This window comes from Thamnophis elegans, chromosome 3 (genome assembly GCF_009769535.1).
Source record: "Thamnophis elegans isolate rThaEle1 chromosome 3, rThaEle1.pri, whole genome shotgun sequence".
Taxonomy (NCBI): Eukaryota; Metazoa; Chordata; class Lepidosauria; order Squamata; family Colubridae; genus Thamnophis; species Thamnophis elegans.
This window is the reverse complement of record NC_045543.1, coordinates 77,279,554-77,300,102: the sequence shown is the minus strand read 5'-3', so window position 1 is coordinate 77,300,102 and position 20,549 is coordinate 77,279,554. Positions and strand designations below refer to the sequence as shown.

The window sequence follows — 20,549 nt, the reverse complement described above, 5'->3', positions numbered from 1 at the left end:
GTGTTTTTATAGGATCTACTACTAGTGACTCCATGAACCGCCCCACAAACATTTTTCAAGCATAAAGATTTCGAAATATCCTCTAATACATGCTAGTTGATTCATATTTTAAATTTAAAAACCTTCATGCATACTAGAGAAAGGGAAAAGGTAATCAATTTCCATCCCCGGTTAAAATCCTCTATTTTTTACAGCACATAATCACATTCACTATGTTTTACCAGTTTTTGCTGTGGCAGGATGCAATCTGTTCAGAGGGTGAATTCCCCAGGCTTTTAATCAATGTGTATCGGTCAAAAATGGTTATGCAATTCTACTATAATAGTAGCCCTACATATTCAGCTATTCAACTATCCTGCCATTATTTCCTAAGGTAATATACAGAAGTCCAAACACACATACACAAGAACACTAAAACTTCCAAAAGCAATGTTGAATTTTATAATGTTAAAAGAGTCCAGTCCAGCCTGTTTCAAAAGTTCTCCTTAAATAACCTTTGAGGCTGAGGTTAAGTAACCATCAACATTAAGAGTTGCTTTTCCTCTGCCAAGAAAAACAAACAATGTAGGAAATGTGAATTTTCGGAGATATGGGCACATGTCTTGCATCTAGAGAGCATGCAGGACACAAATATTGGATATTGGGATGCAGTTTATAGAACTCATTGCAATTTGATTAGCTTCCCCAAGCATAACTTTTAAGCAACCAATTCGAATATGATGTGCTTGTAAGGTGTTGGGTATATTGCAACTAAAATGAATGACATCTAGATGGATTGGATATAAATGTATGAAAGGTGAGAAGATTTATAGATCACTGCTTCTCAACCCAAGATCAGCGAGAGCAACCTACTTCAATTAATCTTTCTTTAATGAACAGTGATCATTATTATTTTAGCCACTGTCTGTGGAAGGCAGGATGAATGCCTCTTCCACATGTTTTCAACCTACAGTAGAATCTCTGGTCACAACCATAATTCATTCCATACCCTTGGTCGCAAACCGATTTGATTGTGACCTGAACCTAATTTTGGAAATTTGGCGCTTACCAAAAAAGTAAGCCTGGAAGGGGAAATTAGCGGGGGGGGGGGGGGGGAAGGTGAATTTTTTGGTCAGAACTCAATTTGGTCATGGTGAGAAGTGGTTGTGACCAGAGGTTCTACTGTATATGGTCCTGAGCTTTCTTTTGCCAATTAGGCCCGCAATATTTACTTATGTCATCAATCCATCTTGCTTTAGGTCTCTTTTGTGGATGCTTTTTATAAAATGGGATCCATTCTATGACTGACAGCTTTAGTCCACCTGCCGTCCGTTCTTTTTGCTATGTGACCAGCCTATTTCCATTTCAATTCTTTTACTTTCTTGCTGATATTGTATTCTTTTATTTGTTTTCTAATCCATGTGCAATTCTTACAATGCCAAGCATGTATGTTTTCAATGAGCAGTGATATTGAACTCAATTCCTTTGGGTTTTTTCCCTAGCGAAAGAACTCTTTTTTGGTATCTTAAATAACCAATCAGCTCCCAATATGCACAAAAGACAAGTATAAATCAGGTGCTCAATCACCTCGACTTTTAAAGTTCAAAAGAGTTAGTAAACATTTTGCTTATTTTTACAGTGTTTTCAGGAGTTATATGGTGAAAAAAAATCCTACATCAGAGGTGGGTTTCTGCCGGTTTGTCCCGGATCAGGCGAACCGGTAGTGACAGCGGCAGGAAGCTTCTCCCATCCACCCAGACACTTCTGAGCATGAGCAGAAGCGTCACACAAGTCCAAGCGAACCGGTAGTAAAATAAATTGAAATCCACCACTGTCCTACATGTATGTATCACAAATTACTATGGAAAAATCACAGGACTAAGGTTCTAATCACATCCTACATTCCCTTCCTAGGTGCATTATCAGATCAGGTAACTACAGTAACTGACTCATTTAAGTGGTGCAGAAGATTGCAAATCAGTTTCTGCCAACCCATTTTTCACACAAAAAGTGATTTCAACCATTACATTATTCATAAGAACAGTCACATGCTCAAGAGACTATGTTCTTCATACTATTACTAAATCTCAAATTTCAAAAGCTTCACCTCAGCCTACATTTTTCATTTAAGACAGGATGGAGAACAATGAGGATGGCTTACAAGAGCCGAGGTGGCGCAGTGGTTAGAGTGCTGTACTGCAGCCACTTCAGCTGACTGTTATCTGCAGTTCGGCTGTTCAAATCTCACCGGCTCAGGGTTGACTCAGCCTTCCATCATTCCGAGGTGGGTAAAATGAGGACCCGGGATTGTTGTTGGGGGCAATATGCTGACTCTGTAAACCGCTTAGAGAGGGCTGAAAGCCCTATGAAGCGGTATATAAGTCTAACTGCTATTGCTATTACTCCTATTTTCTGAGAGGCAAACAAATAGCTGCTCTTTTCTACAGTTAAAGCGAATTGCTTTCCGGTGTCAAAACTGGAACCAGAGAGCAACCTAAAACAGCTGAGTAGTTTTATAAGATTTCATGTATTTATTTGTGCACTGGTTATGTTTCTCAAACCCCTCCAACCTCGGAGCCTGGATTAGAAAGTGCTGATATAAAAACAGAATGCAGACTGTATTCAAAAGGCTTTCACTGTGTCTTGAGAATCTAATAAACCTAAATTACATTGTAAACAGGCTTGTTGGGGAAAAAAAATTAAGAAAAGAATGGTGGTAGGGATAAAAGCTATTTGAAACTGAATGCAACACTAATGGGGCAGTTTACAATACTTTTAGCACAATCCTATGCATATTTAGTCAAAAATAAATCCCCAAATTAACTGACTCCCTCAGGAGGAGACCTTTATAGCTTTTATGTTTATTTGTATCCTGTCTTTATTATTTTTACAAATAACTCAAGGCAAGGAACATAAACAACATACCTTTTTCCTTTTATGTACCCACAAAAATAGTGTAAGGTGAATTGGGCGGAGAATGCATGACTAACCCAAAGTCACCCAGCTGGCTTTCATGGTGTATTATTGTTTAATTTTATTTGACTTATTTATATATTCATATATTATTAATAGGATTTATGGACTCTGGTTTGTCGGGGTATTTTTAATTGTGTATAACTATTCAGTATTCCACTATTTTTTCAACATTAAAATTGACTAAGCAGTTTGTATTTTCATGTATTTAAATTCAATTGAGATTGTATATACCTTGTTTCCCCAAAATTACAACATGTCCTGATAATAAGACCATGCCATATTTTTCCTCAGGGCAAAAATATATGCCCTCCCCCAATAATAAGCCCCCTGGACAACCCCCCCTACAGCCAGACAGAGCGCCATTCACCAACCTAGCGATATCCCGAAGGCGCAAAGCCGGTGGAGCTGGGGGAGGGGGGCAAAGGCGCTCACATTGCTTGACGCCTTTGGGATACCACTAGGTTGGTGGGTGGCGCTGTGCCCAGCTGGAGCGGAGGGTTGTCGGGCAGCTACTCTCACAAGCAGCCACCTGGCAATGCCCCTTTCCAGCCAGGCAGAGCGCCACTCACCGACCCAGTAATATTCCAAAGGTGCTAAGCCGCGTGGCGCTTTGCCTGGCTGGAGAGGTTGTGCGAGTACTTGTTCTGCCTCCAGCTCACGTGCCTCCCTGTCTCACCATGCCAAACTCTCCCTGCAGGGCTGGGCTAGGGCACCACCACCTCCCTGCTGGAGCACAGCTTGGAAGACTCTGGTACAGAAAGTCTTCCCGCAGCCAGCCCACAACCATAGAGCGTAGTCCCAGAATAGCCACCGCTGGAAGACTTGGCAGCGGATCTCCGGAGTTTGGAAGCCAGTTATGCTCGGAGCATGGCGGCAGTGGTGGTGCCCTGGCCCAGCCCTGCAGGGACAGTTGGGCATGATGAGGCAGGGAGGCATGTGAGCTGGAGACAGAACAAGTGCTCGTGCAACCTCTCTTTCCAGCTGGGCAGAGCGCCACACGTCTTAGTGTCTTTGGGATATTACTGGGTCGGTGAGTGGTGCTCTGCCCGGCTGGAAAGGGGCGTTGCCGGGTGGCTGCTCATGAGCGTGGTCACCTCATGGCAGCTTTGTTGTGCTGTGTGCCCCTGAGGCTGTGCTTGGCTCTTCGGGCGCCCGCTCGCAAGAGAGCAGCCACCCAGCAACCCCAAACCAATAAGCCCCCCCCGGATAATAAGGCCCAAGCAAAATTGGGAGGGGTCAAAAGAAAATAAGACCCTGTCTTATTTTTGGGGAAACATGATATCTGTTCTGTTTAGTTTTTAAGCATAATATTCATTATTATTAAAAAATAGTAGGATAACAGCTTTAATTATCCCATGTCCATATCCCAAATGTGATTGCTACTTTTGTGAAAGACGTGTATTTTTTGTTGACATAAATTTTACCCTATTTGCCATTTGTGTTACATTCTTTAGATATATATCAGCATAACCAAATGGACATTGGAAATGATATATTTTCAATTCATTTACCTTCTGGTCCTATTTGTTTCTAATTTTCCGCAATAAAATGCAGGCTATTTAATACTCAATTACTTATCTCTTAATTATTTTCCCATCTTTATTTCTATTTTCTCTGAATTTAGAAACTCCTTATTTTTCAAAGCTTCATTTTAAAGAATGGTGGGAAGCATATTTTCCTTTGTCTTCAGTTTTTCACTCATGTGGTTTTATACATATTTGCCAATGAGATTTGAGTCGCTCAATTTAAATAGCTTGCTCGTGTGTACAAACGTATCAAAACCAGAACTGATAATGTATGACAGAGATGGATGAAACCTTTAATATATTGTTGTATCGTATACAAATGATCATATTTGCCAGCAATTTTAAATTTGGAATATCAATGAATAGTATAAACTAAATTGTCACACGTGTAGCCAACCTGCTTGGTATTAAACACCTCAATCTATAAATTAGTTTCCACTAGAGGGTGGCATTAAGCAACTATTTGCCAATCTTCTATACATAATGCAGAAAGTAAAGGAAATCAGGTGACTGAAACTGAGCTGAAAAGTCATTCTTTTTATAAAGTCACATATACTGCTGTAAATTACATATAATCAAGTAAAGCATTTGAAGCTGTACTTTCCACAAACTTTTCAAATGCCAAATGCTAGTGATCATGGAGCATTTGAATTTTAAGAGCTATCTTATCAATTTTGAGAGCATTTTGTAAAACTGCATAGAAAAGATACACCAATTGCAAATTCTTTCAAAGAAAGCTTTTGAAGTTATGTCATATTCAATTAAATAAGTACACCAGGAGTTAGGTAAATTTGTCTAGGAAGCAAGAAGCAAGTTCATAGTATTGAGACAACTGATGTACCTTCTTCTGCTCACCAGCAAATGTAGTGTATGTAGTATATGCAGTGCAAGGAAAAAGAATTCCTAACACTGATCTTTCCACATGGGCAGGAATGAAGATAACTCCTCTAAAGATTTGCAGCCAAGTCAATAGTGCAATAAAATAAGCAACCAGATGTGGTGCTGGCTACCAGCTTTATTGACTTTTTAAAAAAGTGGACCAATTAATGGAAGTCATGGGGATAAATAGCTATTAGATGTGATGACAGTACGACTGCCTCTGGAACCCAAGTACCGGGAAACTACTGTACAGGTAGTCCTCAATTTACAACTATTCGAAGTTACAGCAGAACTGAAAAATTGAATTATCACCAGGCCTCACATTTATGATCCCCATAGCATCCCCACAGTCATGTGATCATAATTCAAGCATTCTGCAGTATTTATTATGGTTGAGCATCCTGGGGCATATGATTGCCATTTGTGACCTTCCCAGCTGGTTTCTGATAAGCAAAGTCAATGGGAGAAGTCAGATTTGTTTAACAACTGCATGATTCATTTAACAACAGCAGTGATTTGCATGTGTTGTGGTGGCAGAGTGGTTAGAATGCAGTATTGCAGGCTAACTCATAGGCTAACTCACTGCTCACTGCCAGGAGTTATTCAAACCGACTCAATGTTGACTCAGCCTTACATCCTTCCAATGTTGGTAAAATGAGGACCCAGATTATTGTGGGCCATATGCTGATTCTGTGTACCACTTAGAAGAGCTGTGAAGCACTATGAACTAGAATATAAATCTAAATGCTATTGCAATTGATTTGCTTAACAATTGTGGCAAAAGGGCCAGAAAATCTGGCACAATCCATTTAATAATAGCATCTTGCTTTATTTTTCCAAAGAAAATTTTCTAACATCACATCACCAATTTGTCCTTTTATGTGCACACTGAACTAATCTGCATAGGCTAATTTATATATGGCAACTTCATGTTTCCTTGGTCCTACACAGAGCAAATAGAAAATTATTCTATGTAGATTAACACATCAACATCTGCTTAATCTGGACAGATATTTTTCCCCTGGAAAATACATCACTGCAGCTTTGTGATTAAGGCTGCAACTTTGCTTAGAGTAAGTCTTAGTGAGCTCAGCAGAACATGATTTTGAGTAGTCATACACAGGAATGTATTTTTAATATTCTCAGATAAGTATAACATAATCCACAAGGCTGCTTAAATTCTCCACTCCTTCAATTTATTATTGTCTAAATTATTAATTCTCTTGACTCGAAATAAATCATATCTTTCATGTTCAGGGTAGATGATTCATAATCCATGACAATTTCACCATTCTGCAATAACAATTCATCTAAACTAATAATGTGTCTCATTCTCAGCCAAGAAGAACTGTTTTTTTAAAAAACCTTTGGGAAGGAACCACTGTAATTTAAGAAACTACAGGCCTATATATTTAACCAAATAGAAGCTGAGTGTCAAAACAATCTCATAAGTACCGTAATAACTACCAATCTCCCTGCTTTTATCTGGTCCCTCCTCTGTGGCCTCTTATTCTCATTCTTAGAAAGATAAGCTTTATTAGAATGGAGTTCTATATAATTGACCTATATCTTAGACAACTGCCAGAGCCCCATTATTACTAGTAAATCTAATTACTAGCAAATCTAAATTACAGAATAGTCTGCATGGACAATATTCTTGGATTTAGTAAAACAAAAGCAAAACAAGTCCTCCCCCCCCCCCCCAAAAAAAATATATCATGACATCTAAAGCCCAGCAGGCTAAGGTTGTAGTCCTAAACATACAACAGAAAGGACAAAGATAAAAAGGAAGGTGTTTTATAACATAAATTTTTTCCATGATACCCGGAACACCTACATATACAGTTTTAAAAATCCAACTATAAATAGACATTATAAAGAACAGCAAGTCTAGCAATAAGCTAATTGGATGGAGGATAGATGTTTTTGCTGGAATGAAAGGAAGGTCTTTCCTTTTGCTTCTGGATTAAACAGTACTTGCTGTAAAAATGGGATATTCTATTGTATTCATATCTATTAATACAATTTCCTATAAACTTCCTTGTTTAGACTCTGTAAAGTAAACTCATAGCTAAAATTGGCTATTGGTTTAACCCAGCACAGACAGATTTACTTCACTGTGCATAGTTTGCAAATAGTACAAATTCAACCAAATTTCACTCTAACTACAAATTCATTTTCTCTCTTTTTAAAGAACCACTCAATATTTATTTAAATAAACTGTGTGCTAAACAGCTTGTCAGAGAGGGTAGATACTCTGACAAAATGAGTGTTTTGGGGCCTGTTCTAGATCAGAGGTCTCCAACCTTGGCAACTTGAAGACTTGTGGATTTCAACTCCCAGAGTTCCTCAGCCAGTTGGCTGAGGAATTCTGGGAGTTGAAGTCCACAAGTCTTCAAGTTGTCAAGGTTGGAGACCTCTGATCTAGACCATGTCTTTTAGTCCTTTAAGATGTACTCTTTACACCAGCTTATCTTTGTCACTGGGGGCTGAGGAAGTGGGAAGGAAGCACTGGAAGTCAGCACTCCCGTCTTTTTACTTACTACAAATGCCTACGAGGTCTATGTGAGGCCCAAAGATACTAGAAGCTGTCCCTTTATTTTGCAACACACCAGCTGTCTATTTTTTTATATAGTCAGGTACTCATCGACCTGAGCACATATGACCACAACTGAGCCAAAAATGTGTGTAGTTAAGTGAGACATTTAAGAGGGTTTTTACCCATTTTGACATTTCTTGTCATAGTTGTTAAGTGAATCACTGCAGTTGTTAAGTTAGTAAAGTGGTTGTTAAATGAATGACTCTGGCTTCCCCATTGACTTTGCTTGTCAGAAGCTTGCAAAAGATACAGGTACAATAGCCATCAGATTATGACCATTCGTTCAACAAGCATTCAAAACCATTACAACAGTGCTGAAGCGGGGGGGGGGGGGGCTTACAACAGGTCCTTGGAGTTTCAGTTGTTGCAGTGTCGCATGATCAGATTTCTGACATTTCCTATCAGTTTCCCACTAGCAAAGATAACAGAAAGCCAGCAGAAAATTGGAAGTCACAATCACATAATGTCCCCACTTCACCACCCGTATGGTCATTTAGCAATGGCAACTGTGACTGCTGGAATTGCTGTCATTGCTTAGTGATGAAATTTCTGGTCTCAATTGCTATTGCAATCCGAGGACTACCTGTAATTGCTGGACTTGTGGTGCTTTAAACTGTTTTCTTATGATTATGTTAAATAAAACTGAATTCAAAAAAGCAGGGATGATGGATGTCAAATCATATCGCAATGGAGGTCTAGATTTTGAGAGTTCATGGCATTTATTGTATTGCATTTGGTTCTAATTCTATATAGCAGTTGAGTCTTAAGGCAATGTTCAACTAAATGATATAAAAATTGGAGGAAAAATGTTCAGAAAACAGACAAATTAGAATTAGACAAAGATTAAAATTAAAAGCAGCCTTGCAACTTCATTACTGCAGAGCTTCAAGTATTAGAAAAGGCTCTGGGGAAGATTCTTCTGCTTATTGTAATAAATAAGCAACAGGTTGGGAATCCAGGATTTCACAAGTATAGAACCCTAGTAAGTCATTGATGTCCCAGACAATATTATATTGAACCATTATACATTTTTAATGATGTATTTCCAGCTACTCTTGCAATGTCCAATCACAGCTCTGTATGGGAGCCGAGAAAAAACGTTTACTATAAATATTATATGAGAGAAGTAAAAGGACTATTGTAGCTTTTGTTTCTAGCAAAGTTATAAATTCTTAAGGCTTTAAAGTTATCAATAGAGGACAACTGCAACAGTAAAAAGTGACCATCAGTTATATTTGTCCATTTCCGTGATTATCAAATAGTGGGGTTTCATAAAATGAAACCTAAAAGATCTAAGATTATTCTAATTAGGGCAGACATTCCCAGGAACGCCTGAAGGCAGCTAAATAAACTTTCAAATTGACTTGAACTAGGAAGGCTTATGCAGAAATCACAGCAAAAATAAGAATTGAGACAGATGGAACAATACCAATAAATACAGATTGAGGAAAAAGGAGTGTTGCTTGGTGCTTCTCTTTAATTGAAAATGTAAACATTTTAATTGCATGGTAGGAATAATACAGCATACACAAAAGAAATTATTCTTGGATGTTGTATTTTTAATTAGACAATGTTGGATTAAGAGACATATTCTAGGATGTGAGGAATATGAACTCAATCAATGAAAGGTAAAGTATTAACTTTGAAAAAATGGGGAAGGGCTTATATTTCTGTCACCACCTGACAAATATTCTTCATTGGAGTGGCATTATTTGATTTAGCTAATTGATATGGTACAATGCCAGGCACATTTAGAAGATGCTGGAATGTAAATATTATATTTATTATTATTCACATTATTTGAAAAACTGGTTGGTTTGTCCTGCTATTTTTTAAAAAAGAAAGTACTTTAAGGATAGTGGTATTTTAGATCAGATTACTGTCAGGAAAATCTGGATTATCCAAAAGCCTAAAACAGCAAGATATTCAATTAAAATTTCTCTGGATTTTATATTTAATTTAGAGATAGGGGTTTTTTTTTGCTTTTTTTTAAACATTGAGAAATTTCAAACCCGAGATTTTACTATATTCACTGGGTGAGTTTTCACCAAATGAAAAAAAAAATGAGTTTATAAAAGTTTATAAAAAATTTTAATATACAGCAAAAGAGTGATTTGACTGTTGGTTTAAAAAAGTTTTAATGGATTAAGGATCCAAGTGGATTTGGGTTAAGACTTTGAAATAAATTATAAGAATACTTCCTGTGGGAAACTTTGTAAATCTACACTGGGGGAAAAACTGATGATTTGGTCACCAGAACAATGGAAATGGAATTAAATGTATAAATGGATCCATTAAGAAAGATCTATAATTATTGGGCTCAGAAAATAATTTTAAAAATAGCTGCTATTATATATAAATTAGGAATAGAAATAGTTCCACCAAATAAAACTGAAATTTATTTGAATGTGAATTTTAAAAGGACTGTGTATAAGAAGGAGATGGACTTCAATAGTGAATACATCATATAAAAACATGAATTCTTGGATATACAAATGAAACTGGATGATTTAACAATTAAAAAATACCTACAAATACTAAACCTGAAGAGTTACATGGATCACATTTTTATATTGGATTCACAAAAAGGGCCAAACACAAAACTGATAAAGTTGTCAATAATTTTAAGAGAAGAAATAGTGAGAATATGAAAAGTAACGCAAATGACCTCTTTATACAGGATTTTTCAAAGGGGCTTGTTAAAATTGTAATCACTTTTGTGAAATAAAGCAAAGACAGTATGAAAAGAAAACACACACTTGGACAACATCAGAGCGGACTGTTGTGATAAAGGGGAAAGAATATAAAGCTGGTTAATTTAATCAAGGTTAAAATACCTTGATTGCAATTTCTGGTAATGTTTAATGGATTTATGTTGACTAGAACTAGACAATATTTTAAAGTTTTTGTTCATTTAAAGAGATGACATGGAGACATTTGGTTTTTAAAAAAGAGATATAAATATAAAAAGGATAAAATATATCAGATATAGTTTGTACCCTGTTTCCCTGAAAATAAGACCTCCCCGGATAATAAGCCCAATCGGGCTTTTGAGCACCTGCACTAAAATAAGGCCTTCCTTGAAAATAAGCCCTCCCTGAAAAATACTGCAACACAGCAGCAGCCATGAGGTGACCATGCTCGCCTGCACCTCAAAAATAATAAGACCTTCCCAAAAATAAGGCCAAGCGCTTATTTTGGGGGGGTCAAAAAAAAAAAAGAAAATAAGGGGAAACACGGTAATAGTTACATTGCTATTTCTGATAACCCTTAGTAAGCTTTTCTAATTAAGATGAGACTTTAATACTTATTTACAGAAAATAGGATTGGATTTTGGATGATGAGATGATTGGTTGCATTTTAATGGCTGATCATGTTATTAACTATACTTGCCATGAACCAGTGGGTTTTCTTTTCTTTTTTCCTGCACTTTTCATTTTTTAATATTTTTTTTATATTTTGTATCTTTTGTCATTTGCACTAGTTTTATCTGTACAATGTAATCTTTAATAAAAATTATCCTGCAAAATGAATAAAAGATGTAGTGGAAAGACTGACCAATAATAGTTCATGTGGTCAAGTTTAATGCCATGCTTAAAAATTGAGCTTTTTAAAATTGTAATTATGGAATAGGAGTTTCAAACTTTTTTAACTTATTAGTTAAAATAAAGAGAGACAATGATCTAGTGATAGAAAATTGCCTACCTTCAACAACTTTTTTTATATTGTGTTCTCCTGAACATTATTTGAAAATCCCTGTAACAGGGATGTAGTAGTATTTTTATTTAGCGTACTTTTACATTTAAACAAAGTTCAATATCATAAGGAGCCTAGTAGCATCTTTTTCAAGTAACATATTTTATTAAAAACATTAGAATTTATAATACTAATGATACTTTTAAATAAAATCTGTTAAAGAAAAGTGCTCCTCCTGATTTTTTTTAATCCTAGACTAACATAACTCTCCTCTACAAAATTTGTGTGTTTATATATCTGTGTGTTTGTAGAGTTTGTGATTTTTGTCTTTTTCTATCCATATTTTCCAGTTTTGATTTTCTGTTGCTGATTTATTTATTTAAATATCTGTATAGATGCCCATCTTAAAACCAAACTCTGGGTAGCTTAAAAACCAGCAAAATGAACAATATATGCAACAAAAAGAATAAAATCAAAAATAGAAAAATCTGGTACCTCAACAATAGTACCTTTACTATTTCTGTATAGTAAATAAGTATATTAAAAACGCACATACATTTTTCTTGACACAATACCATATTGGAACATATAAATAAAATGGCTTTTAAAGAAGTTCATTGTAGAGATATGAAACAGCTTTCTCTAACCTGATGTGCCCCTTCATGGATTACTGCCTTGTCATGGCGAAGGGGCTTGCTATCTCAATGAAGCTATGAGCTATGCCGTGCAGGGCCACCCAAGATGGACAGGTCATAGCAGAGAGCCCTGGCAAAATGGGATCTACTTGAGAAGGAAATGGCAACCGACTCCAGGATCTTTGCCATGAAAACCTCATGGACAGTTGATCTTAAATGGACTCTAGAGGATGGTAGAGGACCAGAAGGCCCGAAGGAACATTGTCCATGGGGTCGCAATGGGTCAGACACGACTTTGCAACTAACAACAACAAACCTGATATGGCAAGACTGATTGAGATACAAGTCTTCAAAAATAGTTCATCAGATTATTGCTAGAGTAAATTAACATCTTCTCTGTTTCTTTCAAGATTAGGAAGCAAAGATTAAAAATGCATTTATACAGAAAATGTTAAGAGAGTTTTTGTTCAGTGATTGATACATGTCAAAAAATGAAAGAAAACTATCACACAGTAAACAGCCCCTTTTATTGAGAAAGCCTCCAGCCACAACTGTCAAAATTCATTTTAAGACAGGAAACATACAAAAACAGGAGTTAATATTGCTTTTTAAATTGTTTTTTTAATCTCTAGCTTAAATGCCAAAAAAATCTGAAAATATGGGCACAATCTTTATTCCCATATTTGTGTAACTACAATAAAAAAGTGATTACCTTTGGAATACTCACAAGAACACTGCAATATTAAAGTTTTAGCATATCTATAATGAAGATCTACTCTACTAATTATATAGCTCATAAGAAACATTTTATCTCAAGGTTCAATCTAAGAAGTTGCCAATGCAAAACATTGAAAATAACCACTGTGTAGGTTGAGTATGTATATAAGCAAACATACACACAGAATTCTTTGTGCTAATAAGTTTTCATTGTTATGCAAGTAGATTTTTTTAATTACACATTCTTTTTGTTTCTTGTTTGAGGTCCCAATTAGGAGGAAGAGTGGTAGTTATAAGGTTATTTTCATGCAGCAGAAATCAAAACATTGCATAGGCTATTTTTCTATAACATACGTAGTCACTGACTTACAACCATTCATTTAGTAACTGTTTGAAGTTACAAGCAGTGACTTATAATTGGGTTTCGTACTCTTGCAGTATTTCTAGTGATGTGATAAAAATGTGAGGACTTCGTAACTGGCATGTATTTGTGACAGTTGCACTGCCCTGCAGTCATGGGATCCACATTTGTAAATTTCACAGGTGGCTTCCAACAAACAAAGGCAATAGGGAAAGGCAGATTTCTTTAATCACTTAACAATGGAAGGATTCACTTAACATCTGTGGCAAAAAAAGATTGTAAAATGAGGCACAATTCAATTAACAATTACCTGGGACATTTTGGGCTCAATTTTGGTCATTAAGTCGAAGACTACCTGTACAAAACTAGGAGGAAAATTATTTCCCGAAATCCTCCTTTCATCTAAAATACTGAATAAACCAAACTTATTATTGGGATAAAATCCAATCAAGTTAGTATTTACAGATAGTCCTTGACTTAGAACCATTTGTTTAGCGGCTATTTGAAGTTATGACGTCACCCAAAAAAGTGACTTACAACCCAGTCCTTGCACTTCCAATTGTTGGCCATATGATCAAATTCAGGTATTTGGTAACTGGCTTATATTTATGACAGCTGCAGCAACCGAGGGTCACCGTCTGAAACCTTCCTAGCTGGCATCTGACAAGTAAAATTGATGGGAAATTGGATTCACAAAATGAAATCAGGCGTGACTCATTTAACCACCACCTTACTTGGCAATTGAAATTCTGGTCTCAATTGTGGTTGCAAGTCAAGGTACTTATCTGATCAAACTGCAACGAATTTCACTTACAATAATGCTACAGTAAATTTTTCTATGCTTCCCATCATCCATATTAATTCTTATGCATTCCTCTTCCTCCATTCATGCATGTTCTTTGATTTCAACTTACTAATCAGATAATCTCCCCAGTAACTTATATCTTACCCATGAATTGAAATGTAACACTTTGAAAAATAGGAATAAAGTTTTCCAATTTAAGAAATTTCTTTCCTCCCAACCTACAGATGTTAGTCCTAGTATGCCTTATATGCAATGCTTACACTCACAGTTGGAATTTACCTATAATTTACATTACTTCACCAATCACCTCCAAAATGTAATAGGGTATATTCTGCTTGCAGAAAATGGAGGAATAATGCTTACCTGAATTCACATATTAATAGGGGGCAAAGGGTGGTAGGGAAAGGGAGAGAAAAACAGCCTTAGCTCACAGTTATATTTGTGTTATCTGACGCTATCAGAATTAGAATGAGAACAAGAACTAGATTTAGCCATTGAACTGAAAAGAGAAAAAGGATAGCATCCCCAAGAAGCCTCTTTCTCTCAATTCTGAGATTCCCCCCCTCCCCGCCCCTCAGACACTGACTTCTTTGTCTATTGTAAGGTCCAATGTAATCTCTTTGCCCTGCAATTGTTAGCTGAGGCAAAGAGCATGTGAACTCTCAGCCGACGAGGCAGATGTTTACTGACACTGTCATAACTTGCTGGATACATTAAAGAAAAAGGCTTTAGCAAATGTAACGAGATTTTGCATTAGTCAGGAAACAAGCACAGCTATTGAACTGCTCCAAGGTCTCATTTAACTGCTGGGTTATTTGGTTGTATGTTTCTCTTTTCCACTGTATCTCTTCCATCAGCGTTATTGGGATAATAAGCCAGGAAAATACGTCCCATGCACAGTCCCATTCTCTCAGATCTTCTCCCACTTCAGTAAAGGAAGTTTGTGGCTGCCTCCAGACATCAGATCCTAAGAAACTTACTTTCCCCTTCTCTCTGCAATGCTCTTCCACATTGCAAGATACAGGCCACAGCCTTTCTGAACTCATTGGTATTACATTCAATTCAGCAACATTTGGATGACAGGTAGACAATATCTGCTGGGGAGAACAATGTTTCATAGTCTTTGTTGGTTTGTTTTTATCAGTATCCTTTAAATCAGCAATAAGGAATATGGTACCTGAACTTTTCACATCCATGTTACATCTTTATAAAGATTCCATGTTTTAAAATCTTGCAAATTATTCTGAGCTGAAGCAACACATTGTATTTGACTTTCCTATGTCTTGCACTGATATAATTCATATTTTTCCACTGACAGATATAGCCATCTCAGAAAAAGGATATTGGGCAAATTATAATACATGGTATTTTAAAAAATGAAATAAAACCACCTGAAGCCATTTATCCCTTTGTTGGTCTACTAGTAGTTAAGAGTATGAAATGCAGAGTTCTATTCAATATGTTCATGTGTGTTTGTATAAAAGAGGGGGGAGGGAGGGAGGGAGGGAGGGAGGGAGACAGACAGACAAGCAACGGGTCAAGAGTTCAAATGCTGCCACTTGCCAAACATTTTAAGTTTCATAATCATGCTGAATATGAAAAAACATTAGTATTTTACAAATTAATATTAGTCACTCTTACCACCCAGAGTCACTCTATGAGGGAGATAGACGGTTCCTAAATATAATAAATAAATATAGGGAAAAAAAGCAGTAGCAAGTTCACTTCTGCTGTCAGAACAATAATTTATACATCTTTCTTCCAACCATGTGAACAGAATAGTATTCGGTCCAGAACAGTACGCAATAATATTTGAATAAAATTAACAGATGCACATTGGCTTCTAAAAGTTATTATCTAGTTTACAGAAATGAAACTTAACAAATCTTTTAAGAGGATCAAATAATACTAAAACATAATTCAAAACTCCAGTTGACATAAATGCATGTTTTCTATATTCGTTTTAAATTTTTAAAAAAGTAGGATACAGATTATAACTTTCAAGAAATAATTAAAGGTCTTATGTTTAGTGTATCTGACCAATTTGTTGCTTTAAAAAAATATGTTTTATTAAAAATTAGCTTCCTAGTTAGCCTATCCTTAATTTAAAATGATAACATTTCTGCTATTTCCACACCTGGCTCTTATTTTTGCTTCTTTCAAAAAGTATCAGTGTTTCCAAAGCAATACCTTTTATTTTCTTTGAAAGAATAATCTCTGCAACCTTACAAAGTCATAAAAATATTCTAAGATTGAATTAAGGGAATTGAGAATTTTTTTTAGGTTTGTCCTTAATTCCTAATGCGCTATTAATTTGTATATCAGAGTAAGATATATTTTACTACATAGGCTACCTGGACAAATTTATGATTCACTCCTAATGCTGAAAATGTTACAGAACTTATAAAAAAATTGATCTTCTATAACTAAGAAATAAACCATGCCTCAGATTTTATCTGAATACTCCTATTTCCAACTTCACTGCTGTATTTTTACAGAAAATGAACATATACTGTACTTTCAAATGTCTATTGAGCCACTACACTTATTGTCACCATGTCTGCACAATACATTAAGTCATAGGAGGTTTAACCATAGTTTAAAAACAACAACAACCAAAACTGGATAGGCTAGCACAACTTGCTAAACCATAGGCTACAACTGGGTTCAGACAAGGGGCAAGGCATAAAATAATTTAGTTGGCTTAGTGTGCTGTTTGACTTAAGTCTCAGCCAAATTCTCCCTCCCTCCCCACTGTGTTGGCATTAATAGGTGCACATATTGCATTAACTTGTGCAGTTGCTTTTTAGCTTTGTCCCCAAATGCTGTGGACTTTGTCCTATTAGTGAAGTTTGACAATTGTTTGCCCAGTTCATCATAGTTTAAAGCATGCAGTCGTAACATAACATGCAAAATCACTCTCCTGCGCGTTTGTGCAGGCGTTTGTGCAGGCGTTTGTGCAGAAGTTTGTGCAGAAGTCAAAAAGGAACAAAACCTGAACATCGCCTATACTGGCCTTTTAATCACCCGGGGCCTTTCTAAATCTTGAATTAGGCTTCCTCAGAATCCTCATGTCTGGGGCTGATGAGAGTTGTAGTCTTGAGGGCACTCAACTGTGTAGGATGATAAACAGCAATCTGATCTACCTTGAGAACAATTAAATAAATCATGGGCAAAGAAAAGGATGTTTGCACTACCAGCAAAATATCAACTACCCCCCCCCCATGTAGGTTCCACCCTACAAGATAAAACATTCAACTATCTCTCTTGCACTATGGACCTATCACAGGTAATATACCCTGCAATGTATCCTGAAACTCAATCCAAAAAGCCTTAAATTAGCCACCTAAACATCGTCCATCGTTTTCAATAACCAAAAATACGTAATGTCCATTTTTGCAGCAAAGGAAACCCCGGGTCCATTTTAAACCGATTCAGAGAGTCCGTAAATGCCACTCTTAAAGCTGGAGAAGAAAGGATGGGGAGATCGGAAGGAAACGAGGGAGGCGAGGATGCTTAAAAACTTACCCTAAACCACGGGGAAAACATCGACCGAGCAGGCAGATGGCGATCGCTCCTTCTCACCGGCATCTCCAAGCAAGAGTGTTCCTTGAAGGAAACCGCTACGAGATAAAACTTCAGCCGTCTCACTTACTTCCCCCGGTTTTCACACTCAGAAAGCGGCGGGCGCCTTGCTATTCCTGGGCAACTCTTGGGCTTCCTTATATCCCGAAAAAAGTTTCGCACTCTTTGGGAATCCAAAACCTTCCCCTTCTGGTCTCCGGAGTCCTTATCCCATCCTCCCAACAAACCTTAAGAAGCCGCCCGGCCGGAATATCCAGCCTTCGCTGAGCGCAACTACCACACCAAAGCAACACTCTTTAATAACGCCGCTACCATTCCGAGCCGAGAGGGGAGGGTTACTCAAAAAAACCTCGCGCGCACCTGTGGCGCCGACTTCACGCCCGTGTTCGATATCCAGACTAGGCGAGTAAAACAGGATCCCGCGACACCGAGAACAGCAGCCAAGGATAAAACGGGGGGAAGGAAACGGCGCTGGGTGCTAATACAGACCTGCTCCCTCCCCCCTCCTGGGCCAATTGGTTCGCTCCCGATGGAACCCTGCGCTGCTCCCATTGCAACATTTCGTCTTCCCTCTTGGAAGTTGAGGGGCGGGCGCCGGCAAGGGCATTAATTGTTCGCTTGACGCCTCCCATGATGCGAGGGAGGAATCGCGGCAGCCACTCAGTGCCTCAGCAAGACCAACGCTTCCGTTTCCATTTGGGGGGGGGGGGGGAAGAGTTACAAAAAGAGTAGAAAAAGAAGCGCGCAAGTACGCACATATACACACGGACACATACACGGACGCGTGGAGGAGGGGCGTGTTATGAAGAAATTAAGCTGCTGCGTAAAACCAGAGCTCGGATAGGAGAAGCGTGGAAGAGCCCGTTTTAGAGAAGTAGGACGAAGAGGGTCAGAACAACAAATTCTTATGCGCTTGAGTAGGCCTTTAATGCCGTGCAAGGATGCTGGGCATGGGGAAAAGCTATAGGGCTACGTTCCTTCATCTCCAGCCTTGGGCCTGCAAAGGGGCCTGTTTTAAGCCGTTTTAAGTCCAATTCTAATCATTGGAGGACCAGGGCTTTCCTATGGAGTTGCCTGAAAGTTTCAGCTTTGGTAATGTCTCAAATGTGGGACCTGCCAAGAAAGCTGCAAGAACTTGCCCAGTCCCCAGGATCAAAAATTCCCTCGAAGGCACACAGAGACAAATCTAGGACTTCTATTGAGTAATTATTTCACAAATTGTAAATAAACTGGGCCTGGGAAACAGAAAGTGACACACAGGTCCTGGGTTGGAAGAGGTTTTAGTAAGTGAAAAATAGACGTGACAAGGAAAAAATGAAAAGTTCTGAAAGAGAATTCTTGGTGAGGTTGGGAATAACATTCCCCCCCCCCCCATGACTTAAGCTTTACATCAGACAGGAATGTCAACAGTCCAAACTCGTGGTATAAAGATCACCAGCGTGTAAAGAACAAGAATTAAACCTGTCCACATTTCAAGTCCTAAAACCAGGAGGAGAAAATGGCAGCAAGGACATATACTTCCAATAATAAAAGCAGCGCAAGATGATTTTTTTATTTCTCTGCATCATCTCCCCCACCCCTCTGAACAGCAAAAAAAAAAAACTATGAATAATATAGAAAATACAAACTAATTAATAGTAGTGCCCTAAATGCAGGAAACAGTATTTGAAGCTCATGTAGGGATTACAGCTTTCTTTGAGGAGTGGTGGGTGCTCCTAGACTGGTATGGCATTACAGCAAACCTCAGCAACAATGTATAGAAGTGCAAAATAATCCCCAAGGGAAAGTATGCCTAGTGTAATGGTATTTCAGATGTTTCCAGTAATAATCAGTTTGCAAAGTCAGTACCTTGTTTACTTTCGGAGATAGAAACCAGACAAAGCTGCGATCTTATTTAATTGCTCAGTCGGTAAGGAAAAAAAGGTTCTCTTCTGGCAGAAGTAACAATGTTTGAGAAGCATTGCATGTTTTTTAAACAATAAAATACTGTATGAAGTAAATAAATGTTACATGGCTTTTTCTTAAGTTCCTGGTTTGCATCATAGTCACAATTACATTCCTAGGTTATTCTAATCAATAAAAAAAGTAATAGGTAGGATGAAAGTGATACATTTGAAAGTGATACATTTTGCTCAGCTTATCCATATAACAATAATAATAACAATAATAATGATAATATACGATCAGTTTTGTTTCAGTTACAGAGACAAAATGTTTGCTTCAACTATTACATAGAGAAGTATACCTTTTCCACACTGGCACTATCTTGATGCAGTGAGACTATAGCTCTCAAAGCTGCCAGCCAGTAAGACTGAAGGCTGTGGGAATTCCAGTTTGGGAAAGGCTGTTCAGTTTTAAAACAAAATGTTGCAACTAAAGAGAAGGCCTTTGAGATCACTTGAGTCACAACCACACGTTCTTGAATTCAAAATTTAGTCTACTCAAAGGAAGTTAAATGTAATTATCTGCTTTTTTTTCTTCTTCCCCTCTTCTCAATGGACAGTTTTTTCCTACTATTGTATAGTTCTCTCTGAGCCAGAGGTGGGTTCCTACTGGTTCAGCCAAATCAGTAGTAGTGTGCCTGCGTGGGTCGCAGAGCGGCAGCAACCCAGGCTGGCCACGCCCCCTGAACTGGTTCTGCGGTCACTGCCGTAACCTTTTTTGGAGTTCTGCACATGCACAAAACAATTTCCATCGAATTGTGCATGCATGCGCAGCGCACATCCAGCACATGTGTGCAAAGCGTGCACATGAGCGAACTGGCAGTAACGCCAGCTAGAACCCACCCCTG

The 20,549-nt window shown here is 37.7% G+C and overlaps 1 protein-coding gene across 4 annotated transcripts in view; it reads right to left on the bottom strand.

Annotated features, from left to right (window-relative positions):
* The window catches only part of TJP2 (tight junction protein 2), a 77,001-nt gene that overhangs the window by 31,586 nt on the left and 24,866 nt on the right, over positions 1-20,549 (bottom strand). Inside the window, exon 1 of one of the 4 annotated variants that reach the window (XM_032214753.1) lies at positions 17,702-18,197. The exons of the other annotated variants lie outside the window; for them this stretch is intronic. Within the exon in view, the coding sequence (XP_032070644.1) occupies positions 17,702-17,764 (63 nt within the window). The 5' untranslated portion in view covers positions 17,765-18,197. Of the gene's footprint in view, positions 1-17,701; positions 18,198-20,549 lie in introns of those variants that run through there. 4 annotated transcript variants of the gene reach the window in all.